The sequence below is a fragment of the Blennius ocellaris genome (assembly GCF_963422515.1).
Source record: "Blennius ocellaris genome assembly, chromosome: 12".
NCBI classification, from domain to species: Eukaryota; Metazoa; Chordata; class Actinopteri; order Blenniiformes; family Blenniidae; genus Blennius; species Blennius ocellaris.
Genome location: NC_137661.1, coordinates 28,460,506 through 28,478,396, shown reverse-complemented (window position 1 = coordinate 28,478,396; position 17,891 = coordinate 28,460,506). Strand labels below are relative to the sequence as shown.

The window sequence follows — 17,891 nt, the reverse complement described above, 5'->3', positions numbered from 1 at the left end:
TGCTGGAGTCCAGCTGAACATCTGGATGACGGACAGCGCCACCTGCTGGAGTCCAGCTGAACCTCTGGATGACGGACAGCGCCACCTGCTGGAGTCCAGCTGAACATCTGGATGACGGACAGCGCCACCTGCTGGAGTCCAGCTGAACATCTGGATGACGGACAGCGCCACCTGCTGGAGTCCAGCTGAACATCTGGATGACGGACAGCGGCTCCTTCTGCTCTACGACCACAAGGTCGTTAATTCATCCAATCAAAACACTTTTCACTTTCTTTTATTTGTAAAACAATCTTTAAATTAAATACGATGTCACCTTGAGAGAGAGAGAGAGAGAGAGGGAGGGAGAGATAGAGAGAGAGAGGGAGGGAGAGATAGAGAGAGAGAGGGAGGGAGAGATAGAGAGAGAGAGGGAGGGAGAGAGAGAGAGAGAGGGGGAGAGAGCAGGAGAGAGAGGGAGGGTTGAGCGAGGTCAGTTAGAATCCCGCCATCAGAGACAGAGACAGAGAGAGAGAGAGACAGAGAGAGAGAGAGAGGGGGGGCGAGTGAGGTCAGTCAGAACCCCGCCATCAGAGACAGAGAGACAGAGACAGAGAGAGAGAGACAGAGAGAGAGAGAGACAGAGAGAGAGAGGGGGGGCGAGCGAGGTCAGTCAAAACCCCGCCATCAGAGACAGAGAGAGAGAGGGGGGGCGAGCGAGGTCAGTCAGAACCCCGCCATCAGAGACAGGGTCAGCGACTCCACTGCACAGAGAAGCAGAGGCAGAAGGACGTCATTACTCAGCAGTTAAAGGAACAGCGAGTCACTTCCTGTCCGGGAGGAACTTACGGTGAGGGAAGGAGCCGCGGCACACCGCCTTGTTCAGCACCAACACCAGGAACAGGTGGCAGTTGTTGAAATCAGACTCGATTTTATCAATCGACTCAACGCTGGACAGGAAACAGAAGAAGAAGAAGAAAAGAACACATGATCATCGGGTTTCCTCGGGATGTGCTGACTCAGCAGATCAGGTCTGAACAGGTCTGAACAGGACTGAACCGGTCTGAACAGAACTGAACAGGTCTGAACTGAACCGGTCTGAACAGAACTGAACAGGACTGAACAGAACTGAACAGGACTGAACAGAACTGAACAGGACTGAACAGGTCTGAACAGGTCTGAACTGAACCGAACCGGTCGGAACAGGTCTGAACTGAACAGGTCTGAACAGGACTAAACAGGTCTGAACAGGTCTGAACTGAACCGGTCTGAACAGGACGGAACAGGTCTGGTCTGAACAGAACTGAACCGGTCTGAACAGGTCTGAACTGGTCTGAACAGGACTGAACAGGTCTGAACAGGACTGAACCGGACTGAACAGGTCTGAACAGGTCTGAACCGGTCTGAACAGGTCTGAACAGGTCTGAACTGGTCCCACCTCAAGGCGCCCAGTCCGGCCTGCCTTCGGTCAGAGAACATCAGGGCCAGATTCAGGACCTTCAGGATGGCCTCCTTCAGGAAAGAGATCTGAGGAAACAGGTTAAACAGCTGATCCAGTCTGAACAGGACTGTAGAGACCAAACCCTGGTCTACGTGTGGTGGACTCAGAGCAGGAGACCAGAGGGACCAGGAGAACCTCTGGTTCCCCCCATCCTGGACCCTGGTCCACTTACCTTCTCCCTCAGCAGGCAGCGGTCATGGATGGTGGCCAGGTATCTGTAGTGGATCTTGATCAGCTGGTCCAGGTCCTTTGCTTCCTGGACTTGGTGCTGAAACTCCAGACCGGTGCTGTGCAGGATCTGCCCAGACCCGGGACACAGTGAAGACCAGGATGAGACCCTGTCCCTCCAGTGCAGGTACTTCTCACAAGACCAGGATCAATACGTTGGAAAGAATTAAATACAACGTACCTTTTACTCACGGTCAGAATCTCAACTACTGGTCTCTGGTTCTGGCTAGTATCTGATCCAGAACTCTGACCTGGAGCCTCTGAGAGGAACCCTGATCTACTAACTCTAACCCTGATCTACTAACTCTAACCCTGATCTACTAACCCTGATCTACTAACTCTAACCCTGATCTACTAACCCTGATCTACTAACTCTAACCCTGATCTACTAACCCTGATCTACTAACTCTAACCCTGATCTACTAACTCTAAACCCTGATCTACTAACCCCGATCTACTAACTCTAACCCTGATCTACTAACTCTAAACCCTGATCTACTAACTCTAAACCCTGATCTACTAACCCTGATCTACTAACCCTAACCCTGATCTACTAACTCTAACCCTGATCTACTAACCCTAACCCTGATCTACTAACTCTAAACCCTGATCTACTAACTCTAAACCCTGATCTACTAACCCCGATCTACTAACTCTAACCCTGATCTACTAACTCTAACCCTGATCTACTAACTCTAAACCCTAATCTACTAACCCTAACCCTGATCTACTAACTCTAAACCCTGATCTACTAACTCTAAACCCTGATCTACTAACCCCGATCTACTAACTCTAACCCTGATCTACTAACTCTAACCCTGATCTACTAACTCTAAACCCTAATCTACTAACCCCAACCCTGATCTACTAACTCTAAACCCTGATCTACTAACCCCGATCTACTAACTCTAACCCTGATCTACTAACTCTAACCCTGATCTACTAACCCCGATCTACTAACTCTAACCCTGATCTACTAACCCTAACCCTGATCTACTAACTCTAAACCCCTGATCAATAATCCCTTCTGGGTTAATCTCTGATCAGGTTGCAGATTAATCAGATTAATCATCTCCTCACACACAGTTTCTGGAAGAGGTGACGTAATGATCGTTTCCTAGGGTTTGTTTGGTCATGATGTAGCCCCCCCCTCCCCCTCTCACCCGGGTCATGATGTAGCCCCCCCCCCCCCCCCTCCTCACCCGGGTCATGATGTAGCCCCCCCCTCACCCGGGTCATGATGTAGCCCCCTCCCCCTCTCACCCAGGTCATGATGTAGCCCCCCCCCCCACCTCACCCGGGTCATGATGTAGCCCCCCCCTCACCCGGGTCATGATGTAGCCCCCTCCCCCTCTCACCCAGGTCATGATGTAGCCCCCCCCCCCCCCACCTCACCCGGGTCATGATGTAGCCCCCCCTCACCCGGGTCATGATGTAGCCCCCTCCCCCTCTCACCCAGGTCATGATGTAGCCCCCCCCCCCCCCACCTCACCCGGGTCATGATGTAGCCCCCCCTCACCCGGGTCATGATGTAGCCCCCTCCCCCTCTCACCCAGGTCATGATGTAGCCCCCCCCCACCTCACCCGGGTCATGATGTAGCCCCCCCTCACCCGGGTCATGATGTAGCCCCCCCTCACCCGGGTCATGATGTAGTTGTGGACACTGTTGACAAAGTGCATGAGTTTGACCCTCAGCAGACACAGCCGGTGGATCTGCTGACTCGGCGGCTCGGGGGCCTCCTGGTCCCCCCCGCTGCCGCCCTGCAGCTTCCCGGTCAATTCTGAGACGTCTGACAAACAAACAGGAGACACTGCCGTTACAACGGAGGAGAAACCACGAGCCCTCCGTCACTGCTTTGCTCCACTTATTAACACTTATTAATTCTCTTCTTCATCACGTTCTCAAATACTTGCTTGACAAATTCATGCTATTTTGGCTTTAAAGTGACAGAAAATCACAATAATAGATATTAAGATTAAATCAAATATATAAAGGAATGAACAAAATGTTTTATTTCTGCTGTGAAAAGTGTTGAAAACTCGTAATAAACTTGACTTCTCCAGTAAATGGAATCCCACTGAAGACGTGAAATAAAAGTGACTAAAAGGGAGAACAGTCTCCAGGAACGTCGTACCGCTGAACCGAAGTGTGTCCAGACTGTATTTGGCCCATTTGATCTGCAGCAGGAGGAGAAACATCTGGTTGTAGATCTTCTGGCACTCGGAGCTGATCACGATGTCCACCGGCCAGGGAACCTGAGGACGGGACGCCAGGGACACAACGTCATGGACACGACGTCATGGACACGACGTCATGGACACAACGTCATGGACACGACGTCATGGACAGAGCGTCATGGACACAACGTCATGGACAGAGCGTCATGGACACGACGTCATGGACACGACGTCATGGACACAACGTCATGGACACAACGTCATGGACAGAGCGTCATGGACACGACGTCAAGGACACGACGTCATGGACACAACGTCATGGACAGAGCGTCATGGACACGACGTCATGGACACGACGTCATGGACACGACGTCATGGACAGAGCGTCATGGACACAACGTCATGGACAGAGCGTCATGGACAGAGCGTCATGGACACGACGTCAAGGACACGACGTCATGGACACGACGTCATGGACAGAGCGTCATGGACAGAGCGTCATGGACACGACGTCAAGGACACGACGTCATGGACACGACGTCAAGGACACAACGTCATGGACACAACGTCATGGACACAACGTCAAGGACACAACGTCAAGGACACAACGTCATGGACAGAGCGTCATGGACACAACGTCATGGACACAACGTCATGGACACAACGTCATGGACACAACGTCAAGGACACAACGTCATGGACAGAGCGTCATGGACACAGCGTCATGGACACAACGTCAAGGACACACGTCATGGACACAACGTCATGGACACAACGTCATGGACACAACGTCAAGGACACAACGTCATGGACACGACGTCAAGGACACGACGTCAAGGACACAACGTCAGGGACACAACGTCAAGGACACAACGTCAAGGACACAACGTCAAGGACACAACGTCAACGGGTCTCTAACTGCACTGTCCAGTTCGGTCAGAGGTCCAGTGATCATGTGATCATGTTCTCGTCCAGCTTCCTCTGCAGGAGCTGAAGAAGAGTTGTGTTTCTGACAAAGTTTCTCTTGAAAGTGCAGAACCGGAGAAACCCTCCCGGTTCGGAACCGGAGAAAGCGTGTCCCGGTTCGGAACCGGAGAAAGCGTGTCCCGGTTCGGAACCGGAGAAACCGTGTCCCGGTTCGGAACCGGAGAAAGTGTCCCGGTTCGGAACCGGAGAAAGTGTCCCGGTTCGGAACCGGATCAGGAAAAGACCATAGTTTGCAGTTTTCACCACGTTAGACTGAAGCAGCTCAAACATCCAGAGAAGAAGAAGTGGATCAACCCTTCGCCTGACGCCGCCTCGGAGCTCAACCAGGTCTCATCCAGTTTCCACCACGTCATTCTAACTGGGTTAGAATAAAGACGCCGATCCTCACCTTGTAGCTCAGCGTCAGAACTTCCATGTTCGTCACGGGGTTCTTTTTCTTGGAAGAATCAATGTTTTCCAAAACGACTGACAATCTGCGAATTGACACATTTTCCACTCACATATTAGATTTTTTTTTTTTCAAAGCCTAAACTCTTTGATTTGCTTCGTTTCCTGCTGCAGTACCTGCTGCTGTCCTCTGGGTAGCGCTGTCCCACGGCTTCCTGCAGCTGCACGTCCAGGAAGGACGGCTGCTGCCAGTTCTCGTTCTTCTGCACCTTGTCAAAGATGGCGGTGTAGAAGTCGTACATGGTGTCGCCCGCCTCCAGCAGGAAGTAGTTCCTCATGGCCTGGAGGTGCTCCAGCAGCCTGCGGAGGAACCCAGCGCGTCACTAACCCTTCTACCTCCGTCAGCCTCCGTCACCACCACCTGGACTAAACTACATTCATGCTTATACTATATCAGATATTTCATATGGCATGTACATATATATATATTTATACATGTGCAAGTACACTATTACCATTGGTATTATTATTATTATAAGTATACTATTACTATTGGTATTATTATTATTATTATTATAAGTACACTATTACTATAGGTATTATTATTATTATTGAGATATATATATATATCTATTGTTATACTATTGCTACCATTATTAGAAGTACTATACACGAGTATTATACACTATTACACATTGTTATTATCTGCATTATCATTATTATTATTATTATTACTTGTATATATATATATATATTGTTATTTTATTGCTACCATATTGTTATTGTTATACTATTGCTACCATTATTAGTAGTACTATACACGAGTATTATACACTATTACACATTGTTATTATGTGTATTATTGTTATTATTATTATATAATACCTACTTCTAATGGCTCTGCCACGGCACCTTACTATCTATTGATCTTGCTTTGATCTCCTGCTGATTTCTAAGTGCCCAAGTTCCGTTCTGTGTTTTACTTTATGTCTTATACACAGATATTGTTATATTTTTATTTTTTACTTTTCTACTGTATTTTATAATATTCGTATGTACCAGATTGCTGCAACAAGACAATTTACCTTCGGGGAAGAATAAAGTAATTATCTATATCTATCTATCTATCCATCTATCTATCCATCTATCGCGTCTTGGCAAGGAAGCCGCTGGCCGCGCGGCTTCAGAGCAAGCCTTACTTGTAGTCCTTCTTCAGGGTGTTCATGAGCTTCCCGCAGCACTGGATGTACCGCTCCTGGATGTGGGGGTAGAGGCAGGAGCGCAGGGTGAGCTCGAAGTTCTGGCAGGTGACGGCCTGGGAGGAGCGGTCCACCACCGGACCCCCCCCCCCGAGAACCGCTGGTGGAAGTCGTCCTGCTCCAGGTACAGCCTGCAGAGACGGGGGGGGGGGGGGGGGGGGGGGGGGCATTTAAAAACCCTCCTAAATGTTGATGCTCCGTGTTCATTCAGTCTGGACTCCAGACAAATGACTGCCAAAATAAAAGTTTTTAAAAATCAGAGCACAAATACATAAACGCACCACGTTGAGTCAAACACTAAAACCTGTGCAGGCGGTCTGTAGCGCCGCCCTGCTGGCCACACTGAACTGGAGACTCTACGGTGGCTTCAGGTTGAACGTCTATTGAATCAGCCGATGACATTTAAAATACAAACGACTTTGATCTCATGGCAGCTGGAAAATATTTAGATCGCCGTGATTACTGTATTATTAAAAAGAAAAAATGTATGTAGCACTAACAAGGGTATTGTATGTTTCTCCCCACCAAGTCTTTCTCTGTCTCCCCTCCCCCCCTCCCCTCTTCTGTTGTTGTTGTTGTTGTTGTTGCTGCAGAAACCATCAGCAACCAGCAGATGTCCTTAATGACATGAGCTGAAAACAGAATAATGAGGAAACCCTGTTTCTATGTGGAGTTCCTGCCGCGCCGCCAAAACCCCAGAAGGTCATTCCTCCGTGTTCTAGTTTCAAAAAGACTCGCAGACGTCTTGGGGAACAAAAACACTAAACACAAAGTCTGTTACTAAAACCTCGACCAGGAGACGAACATGTGGTTCCATTGAGAGGAAACAAGCTGGAGGACTAACTAGAGGACTAACTAGAGGACTAACTAGAGCACTAACTAGAGCACTAACTAGACGACTAACTAGACGACTAACTAGAGCACTAACTAGAGCACTAACTAGAGGACTACCTAGAGCACTAACTGGACGACTAACTAGAGCACTAACTAGAGGACTGACTAGAGCACTAACTAGAGCACTAACTAGAGGACTACCTAGAGCACTAACTGGACGACTAACTAGAGCACTAACTAGAGCACTAACTAGAGGACTAACTAGAGCACTAACTAGAGCACTAACTAGAGGACTAACTAGACGACTAACTAGACGACTAACTAGACGACTAACTAGACGACTAACTGCAGGACTAACTGCAGGACTAACTAGAGGACTAACTAGAGGACTAACTAGAGGAGTAACTAGAGGACTAACTAGAGGACTAACTAGAGGACTAACTGGAGGACTAACTGGAGGACTAACTAGACGACTAACTGCAGGACTAACTAGAGGACTAAATAGAGGACTAAGTAGAGGACTAACTGGAGGACTAACTAGAGGACTAACTAGAGGACTAACTAGTACTTCCAGTGTCCTCACCTTGCGAAGTTGATGGCCAGCAGGGGGTCGTGGACGCCGTCGATCTGCAGGTGTTTGGCCATGATGTCCTGCATCGTCACCAGACTGCGGTGGGCCGCCCGCTGCTCGCCCTCGCCGTCGGCTGGAGTTCCGTCGTGGCTGCAGAGGCGCGACTGAACCGACTCCAGAAACAAGGTGTACAAACTCTTCCTCTCGGCATCTGCAGGATTGTGTTTGGTTAACGGGAGGCCACGGCAGGAACTCGGGCGAGGGGGGGGGGTGGGGGGGCTTGCGGACGCCTACCTCTGGAGGATCCTCCCGGCTGCTCCGGCTCCTCGCGGTCCAGGTTCTTGAGCAGCTGCATGGACTTCCCGGCCATGATGGTCTGCTTGAGGACGGGCTTGAGGAAGGACACCATGGTGAGCTGCCGGTTGCTGGAGGCCTGCTCGCCCCCCGAGCTCCCGCTGGCCGAGTCGTTCAGCTTCTCCTCGCTGTCCACCGTCTCCGACACGCTGTAGAGGGTGTAGGTGGCGTACCAGAAGTCCCGGTGGTTCACCGGGACGTCCTTGTTTCTGAAACAAACCACTGAACACTGGAGCTCAACTGGAGTTTAGTCGTATTCCTACTCTACTTTTATTGAACTTGGTCCGTCGGAGCAACGTAGAAGGACGATCAGAACAGAATTAAAACCCAGTAGAATTCAATTTGAAGTGGTACACCGAGCTCATATCCCCAAATCTAAACGGGCAAGAATTGACCCTCATATCGACCCAACGTGTGACGGGTGTAAATCCAAGGAAGACACTTTAATACACGTTTCGGCTTGGTCCCAGAATACAGCAGTATTGGGAGGGTATTTATGAAGCACTGCCTTGTGTTCTCGGTGTTGAGGTGACACTGAATCCCCTCCTGCTCCTCTTCGGGGTCACTGGTGGGGGGTCAGGGGTCAGGACGACCTGTCGGGGGCCGGAAGCTCATTGCTTTTTCAACTCTGTCGGCCGCTTGATCCTCTGGAAATGGAAAGATGCTGCCCCGCCTACCGTCTCACATCGGGTGAGAGACGTATGGTATTATTTACAATGGGAGAAAACTAGATTTGTGTTGAGGGGTTCTGAAAAGACGTTCTATCAGGTTGGGGGCCTTTTCTCACTTTTTTTAACAATCCCTCGACAAAGGTGCAGGAGTGATTCTTTACTCAGTGTTCTGGCTGTACGACTCACTGAACGTCTATAATAATTGTGTTTTACAGGTTGTTTTTTTGGTATAAGTGACGGTAGGGGCAAGGAGTTTGTCGTTTGTGTAGGGTGGAGCTTTTGTCTTTGTCTTTTCATATATCACTCTGAAAAATTGTAATTGTTGTTTCTATATTTCTGTCTAAAAGTTAATAAAACGTATTGAATACTCAAATTAAACCCAGCAGAATCCCTTCGGTGGAGCAGTGGGACCAGGAGGAGTTAGAGAGACGGTAGGAGGCGGGAGCAGGTCTGGACAACCTCCTACCTTTGGATGATGAATTCTTTGGCGGGATCGAACAAGTGGCCGTGAACGATCCACTCGTCCACGATCTCCAGGTAGGGCCGCACCGTCTCGGTCCACAGGGAGAACAGCAGCGCCACCTGCTGGCGGCAGGGCGGCGCTTTAGTGTGACGGTCAACAGCCCCGACATCACGAACCCCCTAACTGTTGGCCACGCCCCCACCGTCTGCTCCGACGCCTCGCCGACGCTGTCGTACTCGATGATGGCCTTGTAGAGGGTGTTGAGCAGGTGAGACGCCCGGACCACGTTGGGCGTCCCCGGCGGGACCTCGGCGACCCCCGTGCAGAAGACCCTGTGCAGGACCTCCACCTGGGCCAGGTGAGGACCGAGTCGCTCCAGGACCGCGGACAGAGTCACCGTCTCGTCTGCAAGACAGGAAGAGTCGCCGGGCTGAGACGTTGACGTGAGACAACAGGACCTGGAGACACCAGGAGACACCGGGAGACACCGGGAGACACCGGGTGACACCGGGAGACACCAGGAGACACCGGGAGACACCGGGAGACACCAAGTGACACCGGGTGACACCGGGAGACCCCAGGAGACACCGGGAGACCCCAGGTGACACCGGGAGACACCGGGAGACCCCAGGAGACCCCAGGAGACCCCAGGAGACACCAGGTGACACCAGGTGACACCGGGAGACACCGGGAGACACCGGGAGACCCCAGGAGACCCCAGGAGACCCCAGGAGACCCCAGGTGACACCAGGTGACACCAGGTGACACCGGGAGACACCGGGAGACACCGGGAGACACCGGGTGACACCGGGACAGTTCCTTCATGGAGGATTTCCAGACCTCGTCCCTCACAGGAGACAGAGGACTGAGGTCAGGTGATTTGTACTGAGAGTTTCAGAGATATGGAGCCAAAGAGAAGCGAACCAACTCCTTCTTCATGAGGCGGAACTCAAGGTTTTCTTGTAAGACAGACGAGACGTCAGCCGACGAGGATAAAAACTAAAGACGTCTCCGTTCAGTAGAAAAGCTTATTTTAAAGTCCTTCGGTCCAAATGCTCGTCGTCAAGCTCACTTTTAGCTTCAAGACTCAGCAGCTGGACAGGATTTCAAACAAGACGGTTTCAAACTGAACAGTTTTGCACTTGAAGCACAGACGTCGTCATCGTCGCACTGAACCTGCAGCCAAAACCAGAATCAGAATCCAGAATCTTGTCCTGCTGCTGTGAAATGTGTCGTTTTTCAGAAGAAGAAAAAGATCGTTGGTGTCGTTTTGTCATTATGTAAATGTCGTATGTGCAATCTGCTACTTTTTCATAAAGCTTTACTGAGATGACAAACACTTTCTGCCCGTTGCGTTCAACATCGTGTTGCGGTCGTCGTCATTATCGCCGCTGCAGCCAGTCATTAGTCATTACAGTCATTTCCAAGGATAAATACATAAATCTCATATTATCTTCACACACACTTGCCATTGCGTATGACTTCCTTTTCGATGGTGTTCAGCTCCTCTTTGAAGCTGCAGAAGTTCTTGTTGACGGCCCACACGAAGGCCTGGTAGGTCCTGAAGGGCGGCTCGGAGCCCTTCTTGGCCCCGCAGGAGAACCCGGAGCCCGGCGGTCCGGGTTCCGGGCCGCCGTGGCCCGTCACCTCGTCGATGAACCTCTGCAGCCGGAACACCGCCTGGCCGTACGCCGCCACGCGCTCCAGCACCGAGCGCAGGCAGTTCTGGACGGGGGGGGTCACATGTGTGGCAACACTCTGAGCGAGCGACGGGAACATGTGGAAAACATTTATTGTGCAGGAACACTAATCGCATTTTGAGGAAATATTGAAATTGCGCAAAGAAAAACTTGAGATCTCTCTCTCTCTCTCTCTCCAGAATCCGAAGTAACCAATCAGAGTTCGACGCCCCGAATTTCTGTGATTGGTGGACAACTTGTGTCTGTCACTTTGAGTTTTGCACATTTTGAGCGAGTGCAGAGCAGGACTTGAGCGGAGAGAGAGAGAGAGAGAGAGAGAGAGAGAGAGTGAGAGAGAGAGAGAGAGAGAGCAGAGGAAGAATCTGAGCGCAGAAATCATTTTTGAGAAAATAAAAATTTTTTACAAAATGTATTAAAAAAAGACAAAGTATGAATGTGAGTGACGATGTTAGTAAAGCATGTTTATCGATAAAAAAATTTATTAAAAAAAAAAAGATTTTTGAGCGCCCAATCTCAAGTTTTTCTTTGCGCAATTGAAATATTTCCTCAAAACGCCATTAGTGTGGTTCCGGACCCTCGGGACCCGCCGAGCCGGACCCAGGACTTCAGCCCTACCCCGGTGAGGTGAGTCACGGCCACGGTGGTCCTCACCGACACCTTGCCGTCGTGGTGCTGGAAGATGAACTGCTTCTTCACGCCGGACAGGAGCCTGCAGAGACGCCGGCGTCACGGCGGCACTGATGCTTTTTAACGTTTTCACACTGAATCTCACACGTTGAGAGGAAACGAGGTCAGACTGCCGGCAGTTTGCACGGCGAGCTCAGGCGTCTCACCACAACGTCTCCCGGATCACTTGGGTCTCGGTGACAAAGGCTTTTTCTTCTGGCAGATACAAAGGGTCAGTGTTGTACAAGTGCTGATCCCTGAGGGGGGGGACACAGGCATTTTAACATTTATTACATTTTCAACCACTTTCAACCGTAAACAAAGGTCATTCTGTTCTGGAAAACTCAACGTAAAGACAAACATTATAGTTGGTGCGACACATTATTTCCCCCCAAACAGGATTCCTCGGTGGGATCGGCCTTGTTTTGGTTTTTCTACGAGCCGCTAGTTTAATTTCCTAATAACGTATTTAATCTACAATGACAATGTTTTTCCCCAGAACTTGACTCAGCAGCTTAACAAAGTTAAACACACTTCTAAATACAAGTTCAAAAGTAAAAGAGATATTTCAGATGACACCGTATTCTATATGACAATTTCAACATTGTCATATAGAATACGGTGTCATCTGAAATATCTCTTTTACTTTTGAACGTGTATTTAGAAGACACCGTATTCTATATGACAATTTTAACGTTGTTTTTGGTTTAAATGTTTGAATTAAATTGCCTTTAAGAAAACAATAGAACAACATGTGAGGCTTCAGCATTGGCAGGTTTGTGACTAAACTGCTCTACAGCACATAATCACATTTAATGTTTATTAGTTTGTTTTCCAGACAAAATGTTGAACAAATGAGGACGAAGCAGGTTCATTAAACCCGAACAGCCCAGATCACATGTTGTTTTAACCCTTAGATGCTCACGTGGGGTCAGAAACGACCCCCACTGTTATTCTTCAACATCTTTAAAATGAAAAGTTGTAATATATTCATATTCCAGGTATTCCTCATGAAGCATGTTTGTGACATGAGGCCATTTGCATTTTTATTTATTTTTTCATTAATTTGAAGAAATTGCAGTTTTTGCATCACGACCCCACTCTTCCACAAGTGGGGGTCAAAAATGACCCCAAGCAGTTCCTATGGACTCGTCTATGAAACTTAATTCCTAGCAACTCTGACAGTCCCACTTACACATCTGATGTCGTCTTATACATCTGATGCAACTCTGACTGTCAATACTGTCCCTCTGACATGTGATGTCATCAGTCTCACCTCCAGCAACGTACATGTAGGTTTTATCTAAATAAAAATGCAAATAGTCTCATGTCACAAACATGTTTTCTGAGGAATACCTAGAATATTAAAATATTACAAGTCTTTGTTTTAAAGATTTTGAAGGATAACAACCCAGTATTGTAAAAACGCATGGATTAGAATTGGGGTGATTTTTGACCCGACTGGTGGACGAGTGTCGGAACTGGTAGGTTGAGCATCCAAGGGTTAAACACTGCTTCTAGGTTGACGAGGAACGAGAGGTCTCACCAGACATTGAGCAAGTTGGAGTGCAGATGCAGGCTGTGGGGGAATCGGGGGGCGTGAGACACCCAGTAGGGGGTCACCACGTGCTGGTCCAGCCAGACCTGGGCGCCGCCGGACTCCCCTGCTGCAACGGCACAGGAAACACCCAGCTCCCTCAGCGGCGCTCCTTCTGCCTCTCAACACTCCACAACGGTAACATTTCTGCCGTCTATTTAACCGTCGCCGGCTCTTACTTGTCCACGTGACTGGGACCGTCTTGTTGGTGTGGTCCTGGTCCTCCTGGGGGGTCCGGTCCAGCTGGATCCCAGAGTCCTCTCTGCTGAGAGGCTGCTGGCCTTCGTCGTCCTCGCTCTCTTCCTCCGACCACTCCTGGAACAACCAGAAAAACTCTTTCATGTGAACGTCCACACTGGGTATCGGGACCAAAAGACAAAGAGATGAAAGCATCAATGTAATAAAAGAAGTTCTAAAGTTTGGTAAACAAAACCACAATGTGACAGTTAGTAGTTTTCTCTTAAATCCATTTGAAGATTCCTTCAAGTGATGCATGATTCCTACAAGTGATGCATGATTCCTACAAGTGACGCATGATTCCTACAAGTGACGCATGATTCCAACAAGTGATGCATGATTCCAACAAGTGATGCATGATTCCTTCAAGTGATGCATGATTCCTTCAAGTGATGCATGATTTCGTACAAGTGATGCATGACTCCTACAAGTGATGCATGATTCCTACAAGTGACGCATGATTCCTACAAGTGATGCATGATTCCTACAAGTGATGCATGATTCCTTCAAGTGATGCATGATTCCTACAAGTGATGCATGATTCCTACAAGTGATGCATGATTCCTACAAGTGATGCATGACTCCTACAAGTGATGCATGATTCCTCCAGTGAGTCGGCCATGTTGCTGGAGGATCAACTGACCGGGGTGTCTGGGTACGGCCCAGAGTCCACGTCCTCGCCCTCCATCAGGTATTTAGCCCAGTTAAAGTCGTCTTCTGGTTCTGCAAACACAGTTGGACCAATTCAATCATTCCAGAAAACATAGAAGAAGAAGAAGAAACTTTATTTATAGAGCACCTTTCAGATAAAATCACAAGGTGCTTCACAGAGGCATGAAAATAATAAAATAGTACGGACACAATAAAATTATTATAAGTATACTATTACTATTGGTATTATTATTATTATTATTATTGATATATATATTGTTGTGATTGTTATTTCATTGCTACCATATTGTTATTGTTATATTATTGCTACCATTATTAGCAGTACTACACACGAGTATTATACACTATTTCACACTGTTATGTGTATTATTGTTATTATTATTATATAATGCTACTTCTAATGGCTCTGCCACTGCACCTTACTATTTATTATCTTGCTTTTATCTCCTGCTGATTTCTAAGTGCCCAAGTTCCGTTCTGTGTTTTACTTTATGTCTTATACACACATATTTTACTTTTATTTATATTCTATTGTATTGTATAATATTCGTATGTACCAGGTTGCTGCAACAAAACAATTTCCCTTCGGGGATGAATAAAGTCATTATCTATCTATCTATCTATCTATCTAAAATAGTACGGACACAGTAAAATAGTACGGACACAGTAAAATAGTACGGACGGAATAAAGATAGAACCAATCACACGTCGACTAAAAGCTTGTCTGAACAGCTGTTTCCAGCTGCTTCTTAAAGAATCCACAGATCGGCTCCACGCAGCGACAAAGGAAGGTCGTTCCACAATCTAGGAGCAGCAGCTTCAAAGGACACGTCTCCTCTGGCTTTGAAGTGGGTCTGTGGGACAGTGAGGAGGTTCTGGCCCGAGGACCTAAGGGAGCGACCGGGGGAGTACCAGGGGCACAACAAGTCAGACTCATATTTAGGAGCCTGACCCCGTAACGCTCTAAAAGTCACAACTAACATCTTGAATTCAATTCGAAGTTTGGTGGCGAGCCGGGGCACAGAATGTAAAATAAGAGTAATGTGAGACCGTCTGCTAGATCCTGTTAAAAGCCGCGCTGCAGCATAGGAGAGTTAAAATATATAAATCTATATATTGATATATATGTGCAGCTTGAACGGACCTTCCTCCTTCGGCCGAGGTTTCTCTGTGAAGCTGGAGTTGGAGGGCGACTCGGACAACAAGAGCAGCAGGGACAAGACGCTGTAGTGAGAATCCGTCTGTGGAGGAAGACGAAGAAAGTTTGACTGACGGTGCAAAGACGCAGGAGGTGTTCAGGAAGTGGAGAACGACTGCCGCAGTACCTTTGTTCCCTCTGTGTTTGGCAACGGGGAACCGAGGAACTCCTCCGTCAGCCTCATCCAGCTTCCTGCCTTACTGAGGTCGGAGTGGACCATCAGCTTCTCATGGATCCTGAAAGAGGCAGCAGGTTGTTGAGAGGCAATTTGCAAAAGGGCTCAAGGTGGAAAACCACTCAGGGCGGCTGTGGAAGGTTGCAGGTTCGATTCCCCCGCTCACACTGCGGGGAAATGCGACACAATTCTGATTCTCGGCTGACGAGTGACTCGTGCCTCGTCCTTTATGTGACCCTGGGAAATAAATTCAAATTGTAATTCCGATGTTTGGCCACCAGACGGTACGCCGTCTGTACCTGATGTGTTTCAGCGTGGCGCCGTCTGTACCTGATGTGTTTCGACGTGGCTCCGTCTGTACCTGATGTGTTTCGACGTGGCTCCGTCTGTACCTGATGCGTTTCGACGTGGCGCCGTCTGTACCTGATGCGTTTCAACGTGGCGCCGTCTGTACCTGATGTGTTTCTACGTGGCTCCGTCTGTACCTGATGTGTTTCTACGTGGCGCCGTCTGTACCTGATGTGTTTCTACGTGGCGCCGTCTGTACCTGATGTGTTTCGACGTGGCGCCGTCTGTACCTGATGCGTTTCAACGTCTGTACCTGATGCGTTTCGACGTGGCGCCGTCTGTACCTGATGTGTTTCGACGTGGCGCCGTCTGTACCTGATGTGTTTCGACGTGGCGCCGTCTGTACCTGATGCGTTTCGACGTGGCGCCGTCTGTACCTGATGTGTTTCGACGTCTGTACCTGATGCGTTTCGACGTCTGTACCTGATGCGTTTCGACGTGGCGCCGTCTGTACCTGATGTGTTTCGACGTGGCGCCGTCTGTACCTGATGTGTTTCGACGTCTGTACCTGATGCGTTTCGACGTGGCGCCGTCTGCACCTGATGCGTTTCGACGTGGCGCCGTCTGTACCTGATGCGTTTATTAACTGAAGAAAAGCCTGTACCACTAAGTTACATTCTCACTTTATCTACGAAAGAAGTAAACACAAGGCTTCACCTGACAGCCACATGTGGAACCACTGGATAATACACACATTGCACAAGAATCGGGATATTAAAGTAGTTCATGGGCCTTTTATGGTCCAAGAGAAACACCTTGATGACGTAAAGAGGCTCAAAAGACCAAAAGAAGAATCATCTCAGTGGAGAATCAGAATTATGACGTCAGGATAGGATCGATGTGAAAGATCCCGTCGGTCCAGACCCACCAGCACCCTGCCGAGCACGCACAGTTCCTAGAACCGCAGGATGTGTCCTGCGGACAGGAGGAGGACGACGAACTCACCCGGTGATGCTGCGCTGCACTTTGTGAGCGTCGACCTCCAGGAAGCGGTGGAACCTGAGGAGAAGCTAGCGTTAGCTCCGGTTAGCTCACCCGAAATACCCTAAACACCCCGAAACCCCGAAACGACTTACTTGAAGTTCGACCAGGTGAATTTGAGCGCCAGCTGGAAGTTCTGGTCCTCCTCATCCTCGATGTCGCAGAGGCGTCTGACCAGCTTCTTGGTTTCGTTCTCGGTCTCCTTCTCGAAGGAGCTCCAGTGAGACATGGTGGTGATGCTAACAAGCAGCGCCGCAGCGCGAGCACACGCTCACCGCCCCGGGCTACGTGGAGCGCCTCCGCCCGGCCAGACCTCCACCTCCCAGGTCAGACTGAAGGAAAACAGCCCGGCGTCAAACGGAGAGCAGCCTCAGCTCTTCATCCTCCATCGTTTATCAACACTGCCGCGCGCCGCGCTGGGGGAAACTCAACGCGCATGCGCAGTGTGAACATCACTTTAAAAAGCGTTTGCATTTGTTTTGTTCACGTCGCAAAGTTTGTCTTCGACACTTACGGGTTGCCGATGATACATCTAAATTCGTAACACGGAGAATTCACTGCTACAAAACCCAAGTGTTGATGAGTGAGCGCTTTATTTTTCAATATTTTCCCAGCATCCTTTGCGGCCCAGCCGCGTTTCCCCCCCTCCCCCTCCCCCGGACCAGCGTCTGCTGGAGCCTCTTCTCCCGTTACGCTCTCCGGGAGTAACGGCGCTGCCGCCGCGGAGCCTCGCAGACCAGAGAACCTCCGCGGCGAAGATTGTCCCCGTTTAATAAACAGATGACGCTCGTTCGTCGCCGTTACGAACTTATAGATGCCGTAATGGCTTTCTAATGGCTCTGCCACTGCACCGTACTATCTATTTATTTATCTTGCTTTTTTTTTTTTTTATCTCGTGCTTATTTCTA

The 17,891-nt window shown here is 49.1% G+C and overlaps 1 protein-coding gene across 1 annotated transcript; it reads right to left on the bottom strand.

The window, feature by feature from the left end:
• Positions 1-314: 314 nt before the first annotated feature.
• On the bottom strand, positions 315-17,398 carry tubgcp5 (tubulin gamma complex component 5). The gene is given in 24 exon segments (XM_080505888.1): positions 315-740; positions 826-926; positions 1,415-1,503; positions 1,650-1,775; positions 3,344-3,495; positions 3,841-3,961; positions 5,259-5,343; positions 5,435-5,617; positions 6,457-6,590; positions 6,593-6,647; positions 7,934-8,132; positions 8,216-8,484; positions 9,413-9,528; positions 9,612-9,814; positions 10,879-11,134; positions 11,725-11,818; positions 11,943-12,032; positions 13,322-13,442; positions 13,552-13,687; positions 14,253-14,332; positions 15,426-15,522; positions 15,607-15,715; positions 16,948-17,001; positions 17,079-17,398. Coding segments are annotated over 24 exon segments (3,042 nt in total). The 5' UTR covers positions 17,213-17,398; the 3' UTR covers positions 315-702.
• Between the last annotated feature and the right edge of the window lie 493 nt (positions 17,399-17,891).